The sequence below is a fragment of the Danio rerio genome, chromosome 22, assembly GCF_052040795.2.
Source record: "Danio rerio strain M-AB ecotype USA chromosome 22, GRCz13ab, whole genome shotgun sequence".
NCBI lineage: Eukaryota > Metazoa > Chordata > Actinopteri > Cypriniformes > Danionidae > Danio > Danio rerio.
In genome coordinates, this window is record NC_141042.1 from 14686945 (window position 1) to 14708802 (window position 21858).

The 21858-nt window shown below is 39.0% G+C and overlaps 1 protein-coding gene across 1 annotated transcript in view; it reads right to left on the reverse strand.

The window, feature by feature from the left end:
- si:ch211-246m6.5 overlaps positions 1-21858 on the reverse strand; it is a 116314-nt gene that overhangs the window by 5485 nt on the left and 88971 nt on the right. The window contains exons 21-28 of the mRNA XM_087304092.1: positions 14349-14516; positions 10485-11315; positions 8515-8610; positions 8335-8430; positions 7082-7177; positions 6871-6966; positions 1513-1608; positions 922-1017 (exon numbers count right to left, since the gene is read on the reverse strand). Of these exons, the coding sequence (XP_087160218.1) occupies positions 922-1017; positions 1513-1608; positions 6871-6966; positions 7082-7177; positions 8335-8430; positions 8515-8610; positions 10485-11315; positions 14349-14516 (1575 nt within the window). The remainder of the gene's footprint in view (positions 1-921; positions 1018-1512; positions 1609-6870; positions 6967-7081; positions 7178-8334; positions 8431-8514; positions 8611-10484; positions 11316-14348; positions 14517-21858) is intronic.

The window sequence follows — 21858 nt, forward strand, 5'->3', positions numbered from 1 at the left end:
GAACTTAATCTCATCAGTATTGTATCTCATCATTATTGTACAAGTCGATCTTTATACATGTCTTCTGAGGAAAGGGTTCACTCTCATTAGTGTCATACCTCTGTTGTTAAAAAACGTCTTTACACAACAGATAATTCTATAAAACGTATTTTTTGTGTGTTCTATAGAATTCCACTCTAATGAAATTAATATAATTTCTGTATAGAGTTTGCATGTTCTCCCTGCGTTCGCGTGGGTTTCCTCCGGGTGCTTCAGTTTCCCCCACAGTCCAAAGACATGTGGTACAGGGGAATTGAGTAGGCCAAATTGTCCGTAGTGTGTGTGTGTGAGTGTGTGTGTGTGAATGACTGTGTGTGGATGTTTCCCAGAGATGGGTTGCGGCTGGAAGGGCATCCGCTGCGTAAAAACTTGCTGGATAAGTTGGCGGTTCATTCTGCTGTGGCGACCCTGGATTAATAAAGGGACTAAGCCGACAAGAAAATGAATAATTGAATGAATGAATGAAATTAATATATTTATGCAAAAGATTTCGTAAATTATCTTAGCATATCACTCCAGTTGTGTTTTTACATTGTTTTCCAGTTACATCTAGAATTGATTTTCCTATTTAGAATAGAATAATAATTGTATAATAATAATACTTATATTTTATCAAAGTATTTTTTTAAATGATATTTATAATTTGTATATATTTCTAAATAAATGGGGGCGGGGCTTTGTGTGGGGCGGGGCTTGGGGTCATAGGGGCGGGACATAAATTCTCACTCCAAGCTAAAACCAAAAGTTGGCAGCCCTGCTAACCACTGAGCCGCTGTGCAAATATTCAAAAAAAAAAGTTTCATGAATCATTCTGTGGTAAACAAATTGTATGTAAATCATGCTTGGTGATCTAACTAGCAGTAAATAAAAGCTTTTACTTACTTTTCTCACAGCGCTGCCCTGAATACCCCTCCACACATGAGCAGACGTTGTTTCGTACACAGTGTCCGCCATTTTTGCAGGGTGGATTGCAGACGGCTGATGAGAAAAAAATAAGAGAAGCGGATAAAAACTTCCAGCATTTGATGAATGAATATTGGACTTGTGTTCTCTGAACTGATGACGGATATATCAAACAGCCGTGAGGTGAAATAAACGACAGCAAATCTGACATGACCGCGAAAACGCTCTCTAAAAGCTCTAACATATTACTCAAACCTAAAGTAACCCAGACATTAGAGTCATTCCCTATTATCAAAAACATCTTTACCTGGGCCACTGTTTTAAGCAATTACGCGAATCATTCCTCACTACGAGTAGGAATCGATATATACACATCAAGGCCACGACATGAGCGAAAGACTTCAATAAAAGCCAAATGGGTTTTTAGGACTGGTCCGTTTTATCGTTCCTTACGCACAGAAGTCAAGTTTCACCCCGTACGCTCTGAAGAAATTGATATTCGACTTTTGTAAGCTCTTAGAAAATAAGGTGATGCATCAGGAAGGTGGATTATGAAAGAAAAGCTGTTACCGTTTTGACAGCGCGCCCCGTAGAAACCATGCTGGCAGGTGCAGGAGTTGGGCCGAACGCAGGTCCCTCCGTTGAGACACACGGGGTCACACAGAGCTACACAGAGACAGATACGTTTATTAAATAAAACATGAATAAAACCTAGACAGCTGCCTAGACGGTGTGTGGGAGGTCAAACTCACTGCGCTTCAGCTGAAAAACAATGATTTATTTGTTTAAAGAGATAAAAAAAAACAAGTTGTTGTTCACTGTCAGGCTCTTTTAAAGGAACAACACACTTTTTTTAACGTAGGCTTGGGTGCTTTCACACCTGTAGATCGATTGTTTTGTTCCGGAACAGTGATTGAAATTACAATGTTGCACCTTGTTCTTGGTGCGGCTCACTTTCACACAGGTAAGTTTTTAAACAGACCAAAATAGCTAAAACAAGTCAAGTGAGTAAACTCTCCTCATATTGGCCCCCCTGCACTTCAGATTACTGAGGATAATGTGCCTCAGATCTTTAGTAAACAGAAAAAAAGAAAAGCATCAGGCCCAGACGGTGTTTCACCAGCCTGTCTGAGAACCTGCGCTGACCAGCTGTCTCCCATTTTCTCACAGATCTTCAACAGATCACTGAAACAGCGCAAAGTTCTATCCTGCTTTAAGCGCTCCACTATCATCCCAATCCCGAAGAAGCCAAAGATCACAGTACTCAATGACTACAGACCTGTTGCCTTAACATCTGCGGCCATGAAGTCATTCGAAAGACTGGTGCTAGCATATCTGAAGGACATCACTGGACCCCTACTGGCCCCCTTGCAGTTTGCCTATTGGGCAAACTGGTCTGTGAACGATGCAGTCAACACAGAGCTGCATTATACCCTACAACATCTGGACAAACCAGGGATCTACGAAAGGATTCTGTTTGTGGACTTCAGTTCTGCCTTTAACGCCATCGTCCCCTCACTGCTCGAGTACAAACAGACCCAGCTCTCTGTTCCTAGCTCTGCCTGTCAATGGATCACCAGCTTTCTGACAGATAGACAGAATGGGCAAAATCACATCAAACAGCCGCACCATCAGCACTGGTGCCCCCCAGGGTTGTGTTTTCTCCCCACTGCTCTTCTCCCTGTACACCAACGACTGCACCGTAAAAGATCCCTCCATCAAACTCATTAAGTTTGCAGACGACACTACTGTTATTGGCCTCAGGCAGAACGGTGACGAGTCTGCATACAGAGAGTAGGTGGAGCGGCTGGTGTTCTGGTGCAGATACAACAACCTGGAGCTGAACACGCTCAAAACAGTGGAGATGATAGTGGGCTTTAGGAGAAACCTCCCTGCATTCCCCCCACTCACCATCATGAACAGCACTGTGGCTGCAGTAGAGTCATTCACGTTCCTGGGCACCACCATCTCTCAGGATCTGAAGTGGGACATTCACATAGAGTCTATTGTGAAGAAAGCCCAGCAGAAACTGTTCTTCCTTCATCAGCTCAGGAAGTTTAACCTGCCACTGGAGCTGCTCGTGCGGTTCTACTCAGCTGTCATCCAATCCATCCTGTGCACTTCAATCACCATCTGGTTTGTCTCTGCTGCCAAAACCGACCTCCGTAGACTACATCGAATAGTCCGGACTGCTGAACGAATCACTGGCACTACCCTTCCTACACTTCAAGAACTGTACTCTTCCAGAGCGAGTAAAAGGCCTCGCTAAATCACTCTGGACACCTCGCACCCAGCACACTACCTGTTCGAACTGTTACCGTCTGGTCGGGGCTTCAGAGCACCAAGCACAAAAACAGCCAGACACAGGAAAAGTTTCTTTCCTCAGGCCATCTACCTCATGAACTGTTCAATTTCGCCCAACTGCGCAATAAATATGTGCAATACTTTCTCATACGCACTTGTACAAAGCACCTTACATCAATATACAATGCAATACTTTCTACATTCGCATTTGTACACAGCACCTTATAACCTGTATATTTATAACAAATCTGTACATACAATTTAACATCCAGATATCTTGACTAACTGCATCTTGTTAAATGTTTATCAACTTGTTTTTTTCATATTTATTTCGTTGTCACTTGTCACTTTATGTACACTGGCAGCTTCTGTAGACAAAACAAATTCCTTATGTGTGTGAAACACACTTGGCACTAAAACTGATTCTAATTCTGATTCTGAGTTTGAAGGTTTATTAATAAAAGGTTTAATGGATCTCGCTCAGTTATCATATGTCATCATTTCAGTTTATGATGATAAGCAATGAGACACTATGAGCGAAAATGTGCACTTTAATTTTGACACCCACGCACAGATATCGTCACCAAATATACATCACAGAGGGAAGACTTTCTCATACATAGCCTCATTTTAGTAATCAAGCGTTGTAAAAATCGATCTATTGAATCAATCAATCTATTAAAAAAACGTTGGCTAGAATTATTCATTATAGGCTTAAATTATAGAGAGAAATAAGAGATGAAGCGAGACTCTAGTCAGATCATGAAGAAGATCAATCTTTCTTTCCAGGTGTCAGTGCAGAATTACACAAAATAATAGGCCTAATGTAAAATATTATACGACTAAAAAATTAAAACAAATTATCAGATGATAGGTAAACACCGCTGGGTAATAGTTCAGTATGATTTTACTTCCGTATTTGACATGAAACGCACATTTACCTGTAGGACATCCCACCATACCAATAGTTCTTTTTTCATATAGCCACACACACACACACACACACACACACACACACACACACACACACACACACACACACATATATATATATATATATATATATATAGGTATTAAATTACCATAATGCACTGTAATATTGCCTGCTTGTTAGTTCGTTAGATAATTTTGTATTCTCACTACAATCGATCCGCTCCAGAGTTCATTTCAATTGAGCTGGGACCACCTTATTCGGACCGATTGATTTGGTGTGGATTCAAGCATGATTGCAGGTTTCACATATGCCAAATGAACCGTGCCAATTGGGAAAATGAGTGTAAAAGTACCCTTTTTTTTTTACAACCTCCTTAGAGTTAAAAAGTTGAGTTTTACCATTTTTGAGTCCGTTCAGATCTTCTGGTCTGGTGGGATCCCTTTTAATTTTAAAATACATTATTGAATCAGATTAAACCATATCGTTCAAAAATGAATAAACAAGTGTTTAACCAAATGTAACTTGTAAAATGAGCCCTTCTCCTGCCCACTCCCCAAAAAAGTGGGGTTCCTTTAAAAACCATTTGAGATCACTACAATACAATTGTAACAAATTATTTTAAAAAAATTATTAAAATATGACATTTACCTAGAGCATTTAATTGTGTCATTAAGTAAAACTATGAAAAATAATATAGTTTTTACATTTAAATGAAGCTAAAAATAAATATAATGTTACCCTGGAACATAAAACCAATCATGAGTGTCAATTAAGGAATCTTAAAAATTTAAATATTAAAGCACTTAGCGATGTACATTTAATTAAGTATTTACAGCAGAAAATTTACAAAAATCTTCATGCAACATGATTTTTACTTCACATTCTAATGATTTTTCAAATGAAGAAAACATTTTTATTTTTGATCAATACAATGTATATTTAGTCATTGGTTATTGTAAAAATAAAAGTGCAGCATGAGATGTAAATTAAACATTTAATCGAAATCAAAAAGCTTAAAAATTATATAAATAATTTTTTAAAATGTAAAAGCTATTAAAAGGCACATGAATAAATAAGCAAAAATTATGTTGAAAATTATTTGTGACTGTATTATTGACAACATTATATGACTGTAAGTGTATAGTAAGTGCTCTATTTTAACAATCTAGGCACAAAGTCTAAAGCGCAAGGCGAAAAAGCATTAAGGCCGTGTCCGAATTCACTTTTGCTATTTTAAGGACAGAAAAATACGCTCTGCGCCGCAGCGCATGGTCTAACAGGGTTGAGCTTATTCTCTTAATGAGTTTTGGGTGTGTTTTGTGAATAAACCAATCAGAGTTTCATTCCCTATTTCCTTTAAGAGTCAGTTGAGTCGCACCCAGGCACATTTGCTATTTACTTGGCAGACCTTGTAAGTAGAAAAACTGAGCGCTTCACTGGCGAGAAAACAGTTAAACCATCTGCAGCACGAGGATAAAGGATGAGCCTCCTACATTCAGCCTCTTTACTTTCACTTTCTCTTCCTCTCTTTTTCGTTTAAGGAAATGTTGTTGTACGCACACCACTAAAGACATCCATTAGCCGACATAATTCATTTCGTTTGTTAAGCGCAAATTCAGTTCTAATTTCCAGACAAAGGAATAAATAAACAATAATAACGAAGTGTGGTCAAAAGAGTTATTTCCAGACACACGTCCTATGCCCCATATGGTCCAAAACCTGACAGGTGGACAAATCTAAGCTTGTTTTTAATAAAAAAAATATAAATATGCTTAAAATGAATTATGTCTATTTTAGTTCCTCAATATAGCAACGCGTCAACAATGCGACTTAACACACCTCTTTTCTAGACCGGCACACCCATAAGTCCACAAAATGGCAAAAATGGATTTGCTATTTAAACAACATGGTGAAAAAAACAGGAAAATTCAGCTTGCTCTGGTCTGAAAATAGGGGGAAACACGTCTTGCGTCTTATTGCGCTGGGTGTATGATAGGGCCCCTAAATCTTGTCAGGTATATTTAGAACATGAATAATTTGATGACATATTAAATAACTTTTAGATGTTTTATATATGTACGCGTCAGAATAAGTTGTTTAACTTTTACATAAACAAAACAACATGAACATTAAAGTCGACATTTAACTTGCATTTAATGTTTATATAAAATAACTTGTCAATTTAACTTGATGTGGACTCCAAAAATGGGATGTTGAATTACTTTTTGACCTCTATGTAGATATTGCAAATTCATATATTTTACTTTCATTTATAAAAGCAAAAGGCAAAGCTCTGACACTTTATGTTGATCTTAAAAACATGCCTTAAATGTGTCAACAAATTGGATTGTAAAGTGTACTTTTTTATATACAAGCATTTTTACCAAATGGTCTAATGTGAAAAAAACTGCATTTGTTCCTCTGAGGTTCTCCACTCAATAGATGATAATTGATCCTCTCCGGTGGACAAGAGGAAGTTATCATCCGGCTGAAATAATAGCTGCTGTTTTCTCTGAGCCGCCAGGACGGAATGAAAAATGAACAGACAGAGGTTCTACATCAGCTAAATGCCACCAGGAAGCAGCACACACACACATAGAAGATGGATTTAGTGAGAAGAGATTGGTCCCATTGGGAGCCACCCAAATACACACACACTCCAACAAAGACACACACACATATACACTCACCTGTCTCGCAAGATGGTCCCGTCCAACCTGCCAGACATTCGCACTCATCCGGCGACGTGCACTTTCCGCCGTTTTGACAGTGACGGTTGCACACCACTGTGTAAAAGAAACCATTTATAAACTGTAATACCTCATGTGACCATTAGGGGTGCAAGAGCTTACATTTAACATGTGCTTGAAACCCAAGCCGAAATGATTTATCGGGACTTACTGGTTTCACATCTGGGGCCTACGAAGCCATAGGGACATGAGCAGGTGTCTCGGCCCACGCAGGTGCCTCCGTGCAGGCAGGGCAAACTGCAGAGAGCTGCGGGAGTATTCACACGACCAAACGCGCACAAAATATGACCATATTTCACACAAAGGGAACAGCTAACATATCTCATCATCAAGGCTGCACAGATTATTTGGCACAGCTGCTTCTTAAAAGAAAGAGGTAAAAGGCACAGATTTGTAGGATGCTAGTGCCAATAACATAAAACGTCCATCCCGAATTGCTTACTAACACACTATTCTACACTATTCTGTAGTATTAATAGTGTCTGTAGTGCATTCACACTCAAAAATAATAAAAAAAGTATATTATTTTAATACCTGGATGATGCACTGAAACAATAAAGATAAGTGTGGAATGTTGAACTCAATGGTCGCAACTATGCTCATGTAGAGTAAGGGGAGGGGCTAACAGGTGCTGAGGTTAGATTGGTGAATTTATTTTGGATTGTGCATGCAAATTTCTCCTATGTAAGTGAATATGCTGCCTACGTCGGTGAATGTGGTTGTACAGATAATAGGTACAATTTTGTCATTTATTTCACTAATTTGGCAACCGTTAAATGTCAACTGGGAAATTTGGGAAATTTTTGTTCAGTATAACTTAATAAGACAATAACCTCATGCAATGCACAGTTGAGTGTATGAATACATAAGTGACCATAGTGGATCATTTGGAACACAACAACTGTTACAGGTTAGCTTTGTCAAGTTGTCAATATGTTACTTCGTAGTAGTTTAAACAAAATTAACTACAGAGGTCATTTAGAACTTAAAATGATATATTTCTAATGTGTTTTTCCTATTTGTTCATTCATGCAAATAGGGCTGTGTAAGCCTAAAAATGCCTAATTTTGAAACAGGTTCAAAAGTGAAAGTTTGTGAAATTGATCTCGCTATCGCCTCGCAAGTGTAAATTGCAAATATGCAATTTAACAAAAACGACAATATGTTCATATTCATATTACATATAGAGACCATAGGCTAAAGTTGGGGTGATCAATTAAAATATTTTCAAAATGTATTGTAAAGTCTCCTGATTTCCATGATCTTTGTTTATGTAGTACACAATATGGGTATTTCTTGCTAACTGGTTTTCAAATTACTATGCATTTAGACAATGTATAATGGCGGCATATGCAGTTTCGGATGCAGCAAATGAAATTTTATTCCAGACGCACATGCTCTTACCACTTTCACAGATCTCTCCATGGTACCCAGACAGGCATTCACATATATCGGGCGCTATACATTTCCCTCCATTTAGACAGGCTGGATGGCAGACAGCTTTGGGAATAAATAAAAATATAAAAACATTATCATATTTGCTTAAGTGATCGTACCTATAACCACATTATTAATTTGTGTGACCTGTTTCGCAGTTGGGCCCACTGTAGCCCTTCTTGCAGCGACACGTGTTGGGGGCCGCGCACTCCATGTTTCTACCGCAGGCATGTCTGCACACGGCTGAAGACACAAATGGCATGCAAACACAAATAACACATGGTCGGATACACTCCATCAACATGCAAACACGTACTTGCCTCCATCTGCAGCCTGGAGCACAGAAAGCATGGCCACATACAGATTCGGTATGTACTAAACCTATTTTAAACGCGTACCTTTCACTTTAAATTAAAGAGCGTTGGTGTTAAAAGTGCAGGTGTTTTATTTGCGGATAATTACCATGCTTGCTTTTTAAGATTCACCCTACGTTCTTCCTTCAAGCATTCTGAAAAATGCAGGGCTGATTTGAATAGTTGGATAACTTTCACTACAAAACTTCTTGTTTAATGACAATGCTGGATCCGCTGCCATCTGCTTTCGCAGAGCTCAACACAAGACACCTGTGCATGTTCACGCTATATTCATACCTCGAAAACAGTGCCTGAAAATAATCCATGAATGCATAAGTAATCACTGCGTTCAGTGAATTCAACATAGTAATGCAATATCATGGGATTACAATAGAAAACATATTTCTAGTGATTCTTCCACCCACTGCTCCTAATTTTCTCTGGTTCATGAACCCACGGGATGGAGCTCAAGGAATGTATTTATTCCTCATGCCTGGAGCATGCTCAGGGAATGAGTTTATTGTTTACACCAGTTACTGTCAGTTGTCAGTTTTAAGCTCCTACTCACTTTGCTGTAGTCTAGGTCTTAGACTGCATGCCTTCAGTTCATTCGCTAACTCATTGTAGATCAAATTGAAAATTTCTACATAAATTCACAATTTTGGGAAATAAACTAGTCTATGCTAATATGCACCTTCTGTGTTCAACAGAATACGAAGGTGTTTTAAGACACTGTACATCGTTTACCCCACAAAGTTCATATTACTACCTTTGAATAGAAGTTTTGGTAACACATTCGGTATAAGGCACAGGTGTCGAACTCAGTTACTGGAGGGCCGCAGCTCTGCACAGTTTAGTTCCAACCTTAACTAAACACACCTGATCAAACTAATTAAGTGCTTTAGGCTTGTTTGAAACATACAGATAGGAGAATTGAAGCAGGGTTGGAACCAAACTCTGCAAGGCTGTGGCCCTCCAGGAATCGAGTTTGACACCTTTGGTATAGGAACTAATTCTAACTATTAACTAGTGGCTTATTTTCTGCCTATTATTCAGATATTAATAGTTTATTAGTACTTATAAAGTACACATTCTGCTTAATGTTATTCTATAACCCTAATCTAACACAATACCTAAACCCAATTACTACCTTAATAACTATTAATAATCTGCAAATTGGCAGTATATCGAGTTAAAGTTCTAGTTATATAGTATGGTTTGTTAATATTGAGAATTGTACTTTAAAACAAAGTGTAACTGAAGTGTCTATCTATAAGATATTGCTATAAACATTTTAGGAATAAACATAGTACAACCTCAAAGGTAGCCATTTTGTGTTATTGTTCAAAAGGGTATAGACTAGTGCAGGGGTTCTTAAACTTGGTCCTGGAGGGCCGGTGTTCTCCAAAGATTAGTTCCAACCCTAATCAGACACATCTGGGCTAGCTAATCAAGCTCTTACTGGGATTTCTAGAAACATCCTTCCAGGTGTGTTGAGGCATGTTGGAGCTAAAATCTGCAGGACACCAACCCTCCAGGACCGATTTTGAGAACCCCTGGACTAGTGTATGTCTAAAATCTATTTAGCAACACCTTAAGGTTAGATACCTGTATTTTAAGGTACCATTACACACATTCTGGGATCAGCAGGGTACATATGTGTTTTAAGTAGGCAATACAAAAAAATTGTGTCATGGATAAGCAAGTCACTAATGTTGGACTAAATGCTTAATAAAGAAATGACATCTATACATCTAGACTTACCTCTGCACATTTGTCCATTTCCGGTGTACCCCAAAGGACACCGTCCACATCTAGATTGTCCATCCCCTGCAAGCTCACAGTGTACTCCAGGGAAGCAAGAAACATCTGCACAGGAGAAACTTCTCTCCTCTAAGAGAACCACGTTGCTGGTTTTGCTTGGGTGTCTACCTTTCTCAAGAGCTGGTTGGTTGCTCAAAGACTTGGTGTGGCTTTGTTCACCAAGGTAGGTGAACCTCTCCTGGGGAAGTGGCTGGGACTCATAAGGGTCTTGAATTCCAGCTCCAAGGCCTCCATCTGCGGAGAACTCCGGCTCAGAGAAGGAGAAGGAGAGGGAGGTTAAAGCTGCTGTTAGGGGTCGCTGGGTGTCTGGAGGAGTCCAAGGTCGAGCTTGGGAAATTGTGGCCGGACTAGATTGTTTTTGAGTCTGCCTCAGTGCCTCAACATGCCTTGAAGTGTGAGGTAAAGTGACTTTTCCAGATGTGACACCCGCAAATCCACCTGTCAAGACTTTAACTGAAGCATCTCGATCCGTGGGACTCAGGAGAACATTGAGTTGATTGTGAGAGCCAGAAAGAAGTTGATCCCTTCCGCTAGTTGAGGCCGGCATGCGTCCTGTCGTCAGCGCCAACTTTCTTTTCTCTGTGACAGGTGGAAATGTTGGCGGGAGGGGTATGCGAGTGGTAGCCTGATGGTGAAGTGTCTTCGCAAGTGAGGATAGGTGTCGTTGAGTTTGCCTGAATGGAAGAACAGGGAGGTGCAGATGGGGAACACTGTGGGGGATGCGAGATGGGTTGTTCTTGGCTTGGGTCATCTGCGGTAAGTAGCGAGGTGCTAGAAGACAAGACAAGCTTATTATGCAAAATTGATAGAAACATAAATAAATATAACTCTCCTAGGGCAGTGGTTTCCAATTCCATTTCTCGGGACCCCCCTCCCAGCACATTTTGTATATCTCTCTTACTTAGCACACCTGATTCAGATCAGCTTGATCTATGAGCTGATCCTTGTCTGTCAAATAAGAGAGACCTAAAAATGTGCAGGGTGGGGTGTCCCAAGGACTTGAACTGAGAACCACTGTTGTTGGGGACTTGTGGAGTGTTCGTTTAAAAAGTTAACTTGTCTGACACAACAAGGCATGGTAAAGCTCATTACCAAGTGAAAAAAAGAACAAGGACACCAGAATGAAAGGATAGGACTGAGAGTACATCCTGCAGTTATGATTCACCATCATCCTCTGGAGATCTCAAACAGACCTTTGAAGATTTTAAACAATGAGGCCACCAGAAGAGCGTTTATGATGCAATGGCGCTTAGTACAAGCTTAAAACAACCTGGTGTTGCTGTTATATTTACTCATAAACAATATGTTTAAAAAAAAAACAGCTGCTGTGGCTGCTCAGCAAGATTTATTCTGTCCCCATCCAGAAATGAGGAACAAAGATGCAGTACAACAAAACGCAATCCAACAACAGAGACACACAGTCGTTTCTGAGTGTAGGAGAATCAGAGCCGCATGTGGTGACAATGAGGGAATTAGCTTGCAAAATAAAGCTGTTTCTTTCCTAGTTCCCACTGTGGCTGCTCATGGATTCACTCCTGATTACGGCACTATTAGGAATGATTCCAGCAGTGGCCCATTCACAGAGAAAAATGCATTAAAAGTCATTACCCTGCTCGGAAGGCTTTTACCGTCATGCTGCGATACTGCAACCTAGGAAAATGTATTTGAGGGATTTTTCTAGCAAAGGAACAGATTAAGAAGTCTAACAACATTTCCATTGAGTGAAATGTAACATACTGTACTCTGGGGATAAGGAGGGATAAGATGCAGTCTGGTAGTTTGCTTTTCTAAAAAAAATAAAAATAAAAGGGGAATCAAAGACCAAAGAATATGTTACTTTGTTAAAAACCCAGTTTTCTGTTAACTCTTCTCCACTTTCTTCCCTCTCCTCATCCCCTCTTCTAAATGAGTTTACACATTCTTTTCTTAATTCCTTACTGTCTCTTTCCGCTCCCTATTCCTGTCAGCCAAAAACACACTGTGGGTCAGCAAGCACCATGCCGCAGCTTGTGCATGACTGAGCTTTCGACGTTTCCAGGTCTCAGTTATCAACCGTATCAAAGCACCTGTCGCATTTTGAGGATTACAACAGCCTTGTTTCCTGTTCATTACATTTTTCCCTAATTACTGGAGCTTTGCGCTTTCAGGAGATGAAACAAGGAGGATTAAAGGAGGATTGAAGATGAAAACAGCGGCAAACAAAATTTTATGGCTGAATTATAAGTTTAGTCTTCACGATAATGCTACAACTCTAGCAACATAACTTTTTCAGAGTTGTTGTGTTTTTTTAAGTTATTGTTTTGAAATTAGATATAAAATGTCATTTAAAGGTAAAATAAAGAGCTCTTGGAAAATGCTAACATTAGCTTAACTGTGCGTTCACACCAAAGGCAGCAAGAGCATCAAAGTTTGCTCTGGTCGCCCTGTCCCATCATAAATAATTGGAAATCCGGTGACCGCAACTCTTGGGAACAACTGTGGTCGGGACCAAAGTTCACAGTGACTTTGTTGTCTCTGGACTACTCTCAAGCGGTGCACTTCTACATTCCGATTGCTTGCCGGCGAACCGCGTCATAGCTCATGACTATAAAGTTGACTTGATTTCAACTCTCCTCAACGGCCACAAGACGTGTCGTGCTGGTCCTCGCCAATGGCTGTCATGACAAATTAATGACTTACGGTACATTGATGCTCTTGCCGCTTTTTTAATGCACAGTATTAGCACTGAAAGCTTACGCCCAACCCTCCAAATCGCCATCCAAAGCCATGTCTCCTGAATGCAGACGGTAGGTTGTTGATGTTTGCCTATCATTCTCTGACTGAACCGCATCCATGAATGCATCAATGATGTAATCCTTTCTGCACTTTATTATAGAATCAATCTTGATTATTGAATCAATGTTTTGATTAACGAAACATAGTCCTACATCTTTACTTGGTACTACATCTTTTTACTGAATACTAAAACAGAACCTATATACATTCACACCAGCTAATTGCTAACAGGATGTTTTCAAACTTTCAACCAGCCTAATTTCTGAAGAGAATTACCTATTGCATCTTTAAGTAAAATAATTAATTGATGACAAGGGTTGATTTAAATAAAATAAACAAATAAATAATAAAAAAAATTATAAACTTACTGCCGAACCATCTACATATTTTCTGGAGTTGCCCTCAATTGACAATTTCTGGTCCAGTGTTTTCGATACATTTAATAAAGCTATTAACATAAATCTAGACCCTAACCTCTTGACAGCCCTTTTTGGTATTTCAGAGAGAGTTGACTTGACTGTTGCATCTCGCCAGGTTATTGCTTTTTCTACTCTTTTAGCTAGACCAGCCATTCTTATCAAATGGAAACAGGTGATTCCTCCATCACATGACATGTGGATCCGAGAAATCTTTAGCTGCATAAAACTTGAGAAATTAAGATGTTTACTAGCAGGATCTCTCAAATCTTCAAGACCTGCAACCCTGTTTTGGACTATATCAAAGGCTTACCATGTTCAGTTGATATCAGTTCTAAAACACAGTAAATAATTCAAAAGAGGAAATATTGACTCCTTAACATTGTTTTTTACTCTTTTATTGTTAACTTGCTCAATATTATTAATATTTTTTATTTAAATTTTATTTTTAATTTATTATTATTATGTTTTCTCTCAGAGGATATGTTTGCTTATAATTCATAAATTTTATTTATCATATTTTGAGAGGAAAGTGGGAAAATAAGAGTACTAAGACAATCTGTAATTTTTCCTATGTTCTTGTTAAACACCAATAAAAAAATAAAAAACTTACTGCCATGCTTCGAATGTTTTGTGCATGTGCGCCCATTGCCTTGATATCCAGGTGGACAACGTCCACAAACGTAGCCAGTGTAGGGCGGCCGGAGGTCAATGCACTGAACACCTGGAAAACACGGCCTACTTGCACACCTGAATGTCACATTCTGTCCATTGGGAAAACCTGCACAGTGGACAAAAATGAAAAGGAAAAAATAGTTGCTTTATAAAGGTCCCGTGAAATTCTTTAAAATGTGCATTTTTGTTAATAAATATAGAATACATAGAATCCCAGTGGCACTGAGAGTGGTTATGATCAAGTGCATAAAATGAAAAGCAAATGAAAAGACATGTCAGATGCATTTGATTGGTCAGAGACATTGTTGGATAAGTCACTTTAAAAAGTAATAGATTACAAATTACTTATTACTAATGGAAAATTGTAATCTGATTACATTACTAATTACTTAATGTAAAAGGTAATCAGAATATTAATTATTTTGAAGTTACTTTTAAAACAAATAGAATATACCTTAAAAGTACAAAATAAACTGCAGCTCTTTCAGTAATTTAAGATTCACTAAAAGACATTAGGCGATGCGGTGGTGCAGTAGGTATTGCTGTCGCCTTACAGCAAGAAGGTTGCTGGTTCTAGTCTCGGCTGGGTCAGTTGGCGTTTCTGTGTGGAGTTTGCATGTTCTCTATGTGTTAGCGTATGTTTCCTTAGCGTGCTCCGGTTTCCCCCACAGTCCAAAGACATGCGGTACAGATGAATTGGGTGGGCTAAATTGTTCGTAGTGTATGAATACATATGAGTGTGTATGGATGTTTCCCAGAGATGGGTTGCAGCTGAAAGGGCATCCGCTGCGTAAAAAATGGGCTGGATAAGTTGGCGGTTCATTCCGCTGTGGCGACCCCAGATTAATTAAGAGACAACGCCGAAAAAAAAAGAATGAATGAATTAATAAATATCATTACAATGAGTTAATCACAGCAGCTTGACATATAAAACTTAAAATTCTATCATTCACTTGTTAAAAACCTGTTTGTCTTTTTTTAAACAAAAAATAAGACATGAAGAAAACTGGATACCTGTAACCATTAACATCTATAGTATGCAAAAACATTGCAGTGTTTTGGTGTTTTGTGGTTGTCTAAAGTGATTAGTCTACCGGAATGTATGTGCGCCATACAAAACATGAAGCTAACAGGTCAGTTCTTGTCGCCTGACTTTAGTATCTGTAATCAAAGTACACAAATTTATGCAAATATCTGCATTCCCCAAAAATGTAATTAAAACACAGTAACATGTTACTGTGGAACGCTTTACAACCAACTCTGGTCAGCAGTTTTGATGAGAAAGCGAAGTATGAAGTTACATAAAAAAAATCGTTTATCCATTTAAGCCCAAGCAACAAACTGCAAGCAATGGATGTTTAGATCTTCTAAAAATAATGGCCACTGTTTTGTAGCGCATTATATAAACTTAAGACTAACATATTGATATTAACATCTAAAAAAAACTTATTTCGATTTTTAAAGAGACTTCGTAAGCATATATATTTAGTTCTTTCAGCATTCTGTAATATTCATTAGCATCACAGTACAAGACTGATCTCAATTCAGGACAAGGATCCTGAGTTTTGGATCCTCTGATTTTACCTATACTTCAACTCTGACTAACAATTTCCGAGTCTCATGCGGCCTCCACATCCTACAGTGGTTATCCAAGCGCAAAAGACTGGCGAAGGATTAGCTATGCAGGGAAATTGAGGTCTCGCTAGTACACCAGGGAAGATGTGCTGATGTCAGAAAGTGTGAAGCAATACCCTGAAATTTTTACCTCATTTGCTCTGACGAAAAGTTACCTCATCATTTTATACACCACTAAACAAACCAGCATCCCTTTTTACTCCACCACACAGAGGTTACAAGATCCATCAAGCACGTTTGGAGTGCGCAGGAAATGATTTTTGCAGCAGTATAGGAGGTCACATCACCATATTTTATTAAATAAGTACGCCCTCAACTTGCTCGCAATCAGCCAGATGCATGCACCTGTTCTGTAGAGCGTCACGTGCGGTGTCAAATAAAACAAGAAGCCTGCCCTCTGCCAACGGAGCAGAGAAAGATGAAAGAGTTAGCAGCTGTCTTCCATTAAAAATAGATTTATCGGCCCTGTGATTACACATATCAAGGGTTATTGCCCAGGCTTTTTGTCCCATTTCCGCAAGGTCAGCGCAAATCCCTTAGACTGGGATGGGATTTATTGGCTGAGGGGGGTGACAGCTTGCATCCCCTTTGCTTGCCATCTCATCTTCCTCCATAAGTGTGATGGCAGGCAATTTGCAAGCCGGCAAGACTGTATTAGAAAGAGATGAGGTGCTCCCAAGGATGATAGCGCTTTCCGGAGAGTGCTATTTGTCGCCGTTCCTCAAACACTGGCCTTATCTACCTTTTGGGAACGATGACTCATGAGATAGCAAATTTCTGTAGACTTTATAAATCCACCATGTACTCTGTCTCAGTCTTTTTTGTTTCCTTCCCTGAATTAATTTCAACAGAGGTGCAAACTAAGGTTCGACAAAATACAATGAGAAGCATTGTTGGAACTGCTGCCTAGGGACAAATGTCCATCGAGGAAACAGTCTAATTTCATTTTCAATTATTATTTACAAAAGGACGACCGAGGTACTGGAGAATGACATGAATTAATTTAACCATTTGGTTTGTAGCACTCTTTAGGGAGCCTTTTAATGGATATTTCTATATGGGTAATAACCTTTAAAAAGTAGACCACACTATAAAACAATTATAGGGGTTCCCCAATCTACAGCGATACTCTAAGTTTGTCAAACTTAAACAGAGGGAGTAAAGCATTGTGCCGAATCTTTCAGTTATGAGACAATCAACGCCAAAATTAGATGTTTTAAAGAAATTTTTTTTTGGAAATTGGCTCATTTTTAAAGTCTCCTAGAATTAAGCAGATGAGTTTTACTCCTTTTGAATCTATTCAGTCAATCTTCAGGTCTGACAGGGGCTCTTTTACCCTAGTTTAGCATAGTTCAATGAATCAGATTAGACAATTAGCATCTCGCTCCCTCTGTGCAAGCAGGTGGTCATATTGACCAAGTAAGCTGATTTTCAGGCGCTGTACAATATCATTGTACTTTCTTCAGGAAAGTTTCTTAATTATTACGCCAGAAAGAGAGTATAGTTCTTAGCCATTTTGACCTATAAAAAATATCAACTTTTCATTCTTCTTCATTTCATTCTTTTCATTCATGACACGTCAAGCGCAAGTGATTTCCATGTTAAGTCATCTATTGGCATGAATTACATAATTTGTGCAAACTGAGTGTTTTATGTGTTTGAGGTGCACTGCATTAACCAATCAAGAGCTTGCTCAAGTATGCGTTTCTTGTTGGTGTCCCGAGGGGGAAATCTTCCTGCCGACCAAGGACAACAGCTCATTAAACTGGACTCGGCTTAGTCGGAAGTACCACTGAAAGCTTCCATCATCCAAGAATAGTATCTGGAGGAGTTAATGACAGTGCAGGGTGCACCTTTGAAGGGATCTAGTGGACTCAGTCACGGCGCCGAATGAATCTACGCTGTTTTTCACCCTTCCTAAAGCACATAAAGCACAGCTACCCTCTCAATAAAATCCATGTGAGCCATTTAGCAACAAAACTAGAGGACAGGAGCCATGGCCATGGCATGAATCTACTTCTATTGTGAAGTGAATTTCATGTACAAATTAACCGTATTTGAAACATGAATGAAGCAAAAAAACTGAAAAGTTCATGCGTCTATTTACACGTGAATATCACAAGTTAATTGCGCAAGCCATGTCTAGTGTGAACACTCCACTAGGCTTAGAAAAATATAAAACTACAGCAGAGTCAAACTTTAAACAGGGAAATGATCAAAACTCTAAGCTAAGCTAAGATAAGCTAAAAAGAGCCCCTGCCAGACCCAAAGATTGGCTAAACGGATTCAAAATGGGTTCAACTAGGGGATTCGTAAAATGAGCCTGTTTCCAAAAAAAAAAAAAAAAAAAGAGTATTGTTCCCTGAAAAATTTCTGTTGTTTTTCTATGAATTCAACTAGCATTTAGTGGGGATGAAGTTAAGACACGTTAAATTCTTCTCATATTATATTCCATAAAATAACCTCCATAATCTGAAAAACTTTCCTAGAGAAAATCTCTTTTTCATCAAACAAAGTATTGAGAATAATGAAAGATGACATTGTATTAAATGCAGAACAAAGAGCTGCAAAAATGTCTTTGCGAAGCTGGTTATAGAACAATTATTCCCTGGGAACCCCCTCAAGTTTCTGTGCTTGATGTCTCATCTTTCTGTCTTTCCATTTTACTCCCAGAGGACACAACCTGAGGGAGTGAACAGGAGAAGCGAGTGAAGATGAGGAGAGGGAATGGAGCCATAAAGCCAATTTACATTCCCCATCCCAATGTCCTCCAGGGGCCTGTCATGGCAGTCCTAGCAAATATTGTTAGGGCCCCTGAGCTATTTGCAACAAAGTGCCATAAACATAGGTCATGTGACTTGTGCGCTCAATTTCTTGAGTTGTTGACAGGTCTGTGTGAAGGAAATCAACAGGAAAGACCAACATTTCCACAGAATACAATCTTATTCCCTTTCAGGTCAAATATGGCTTATTAAGATTCAAGACACCAGGTTTAACGTCAAAAACGTCATTATTATTATTTTTTTTCCTCCTAGCTGAGATGATTTAATTTTCAAATAATCTGACGAGGGCAGGGATTGAGTTCATTCTTAGATCTTTGATTTTTAATTGAAAAATTTTATACTCTGACATTCAGACAACTTTGAGATCTCCTCCAAAGCCCAAGGACCTTTTTCTTTTCACAAGAGACCTCTTTTAAAATGAGTTGTTTCTCCTTTCTGTTTATGTCTGCTTCTTTTATTTTTCTCCAGAGGAAATGACCCCATTAATCTCACACGAGTCTCTTCTAGAGGTCAGGACAAGAACAAGGATTTGTTCAGCAATGATAAAGTTCATTTTAGGGACTCTTGCATCAGGTAGTTTGGAAACTAAAACTATTGGAGCTGGCCACCATTGGGGTCCCATGAGTAATGAATTTTCCTCTTGGGCCACTGGGGGCTGTTGTGGCCTAGAGGTTAGAGTAAGATTGTAACCCAAAGATTGCAGATTCAAATCACAGTACAGGCAGCAGTTGTAGGTTAGTGAATGATTGGACAGTGCAGTCTTTCATTATCAATACCCACAACTAAAGGCTGATTTATACTTCCGGAGCAGCCTTTGTGCGGTCATATAGCCCTCGCTGTAGCTAACGCCAACGCTGATGTGCACCTCTCAAAAAAGTGACAAGCTCTGTGATTGGTCGGCTTGGTAGCTTTGCCAAGTGTGGGCAGTGCTGAGAGCCGCGAGCCCAATGAAGGGAGTGTTGAGTCCCGTGAAGGAGCTCCAGATGATTTGTGTTCACCGTATGATTATTATAGTTGTTGCACATCCCTGGTTACCATCTCTGAATAAGTGAGTTTTAGCTACTTGTATATTAATAGCCCATTTACACTGAGTGGTACAGTATGGTACGGGTCAGTACAGGTCATTATAAAAATTAAAAAGGTGATTATAATAATTAAACAGGGCTGTTTGTTCACGTTTTAGGTTGCTGAAAAAAGGGCTTTTATCAGGCTTCTCCTTTGTTTTTTTGTACTTCCCTCTCATGTTTGTCCGCTTCTTAAAAGATCGGATGTGAGAAGTTCTTTAATAATCATGCGCATGTTATTTCAAATATAGACATGCAGCGAACGCTTTTATTTTCTCTTTATATGCTTCCTTTAAGCTCAATACTCAAACATAACATAAGCTATCACTGCTATGCTGATGATCTCCAACTATACTTTCCAATCAAACTAGGAAAAGATTTATCATTAGAAAATCTTTTCCTATGCCTTACCGACATTAAGACCTGGATGACAAATAACTCTCTGCAACTAAATGAGAATAAAACAGAAGTGTTAATTTTAGGTCCTGCTGCTACCAACAATTCAATTAAAACTCAGCTAGGAGCCCTAAACGACAATCTGCACAATCACGCCAAGAATCTCGGAGTTATCTTTGATCCACTCTTGCAGTTTGACAAACATGTAAATGCGGTTGTGAAGAGCAGTTTCTTCCAGCTTAGATTGGTGGCAAAAGTTAAACGCTTTCTTTCTAAAAAAGATTTAGAAATCATAACCCATGCTTTAATCTCCTCTCGGTTAGACTACTGCAATTCTTTGTACATTGGCCTACCTCAGTCAACACTCTCTCGGCTACAGTTGGTCCAAAATGCAGCCGCCAGATTAATAACAGGAACTAAGAAAAGAGATCATATCTCCCCTGTCCTTGCCTCATTGCACTGGCTACCTATAAAATACAGGGTTGATTTTAAAATTCTTCTTTTCACTTATAAAGCTTTGCACAATTCTGCCCCGGCCTATGTCAGCGAGCTTATTAGGCCATATACAGCTTGTAGATTCTTAAGATCACATGATCAGTTTCTTTTGTCTGTCCCTCGGTCTCGCTGCAAGTCAAAGGGTGATCGAGCTTTCAGTGTTGCGGCCCCAAGGCTCTGGAATAGTCTCCCTCTGAATATCAGAATCTCTCCTTCTTTCGATGCTTTTAAATCTAACTTAAAGACACATTTTTACTCTCTTGCCTTTGACGGATGCATGCATGTTATTTTTGTATTATTTATATTTTAGTATTACTTTTAAATATATTTCATTGTATTTTTAATACCAGTTATTTTTAGTTTTATTGTCTAGTTTATTTTATTGTAAAGCACTTTGGATCAACTACGGTTGTGTTAAATTGTGCTCTATAAATAAAGTTTGCCTTGCCTTTGCCTTGCCTTGCCTTGCTTGTGAGAAGGCGAAACTGCTCTCAATTTAGATGGTCTTGTAAACAACTATGGTGTACAGGGTGACAAGGATGACAAAGGTTTGTTTAAGCTCGGGTTCACCATGGCTCGTTATTATATGTATATTATATGTATATGTATATTGTATATGTATATTCTCCTGCTTGTTTATGTGCTGGTGATGTTTCTCTGTAAACCAATAGCATGCAGTTGCGCATCTAGCTTCGCATCTTGGCACCCTTTTGTCGCACTAGGTACCCTTCTGAAAAGGGTTCTCAAAAAGTGGTTCACTGTGGAAACAGCCATAAAAGCATACCGAACCGTATCATTCCATACTAGTCAGTGGAAACGGGCCATTAGTTATCATTCAGAAAAAACAAAACACCCGCAAAGTAACGACACAGAGAAACATAACATAACCTACTGCAAGCTAGCATTTCGGAAGTGTTATTGGAGAGCAACACAAACAGCAAGCAGAAGTATAAATGCACGACTATGCTAGGCATGCCCCATGGGCCTGTAAAGGTTAATGAACTGATAACAATAGTACTCTATGTGGCATGTGTTGGGCAGATCAACTTTGCTGAGCACGTATTTTGAATTAGGC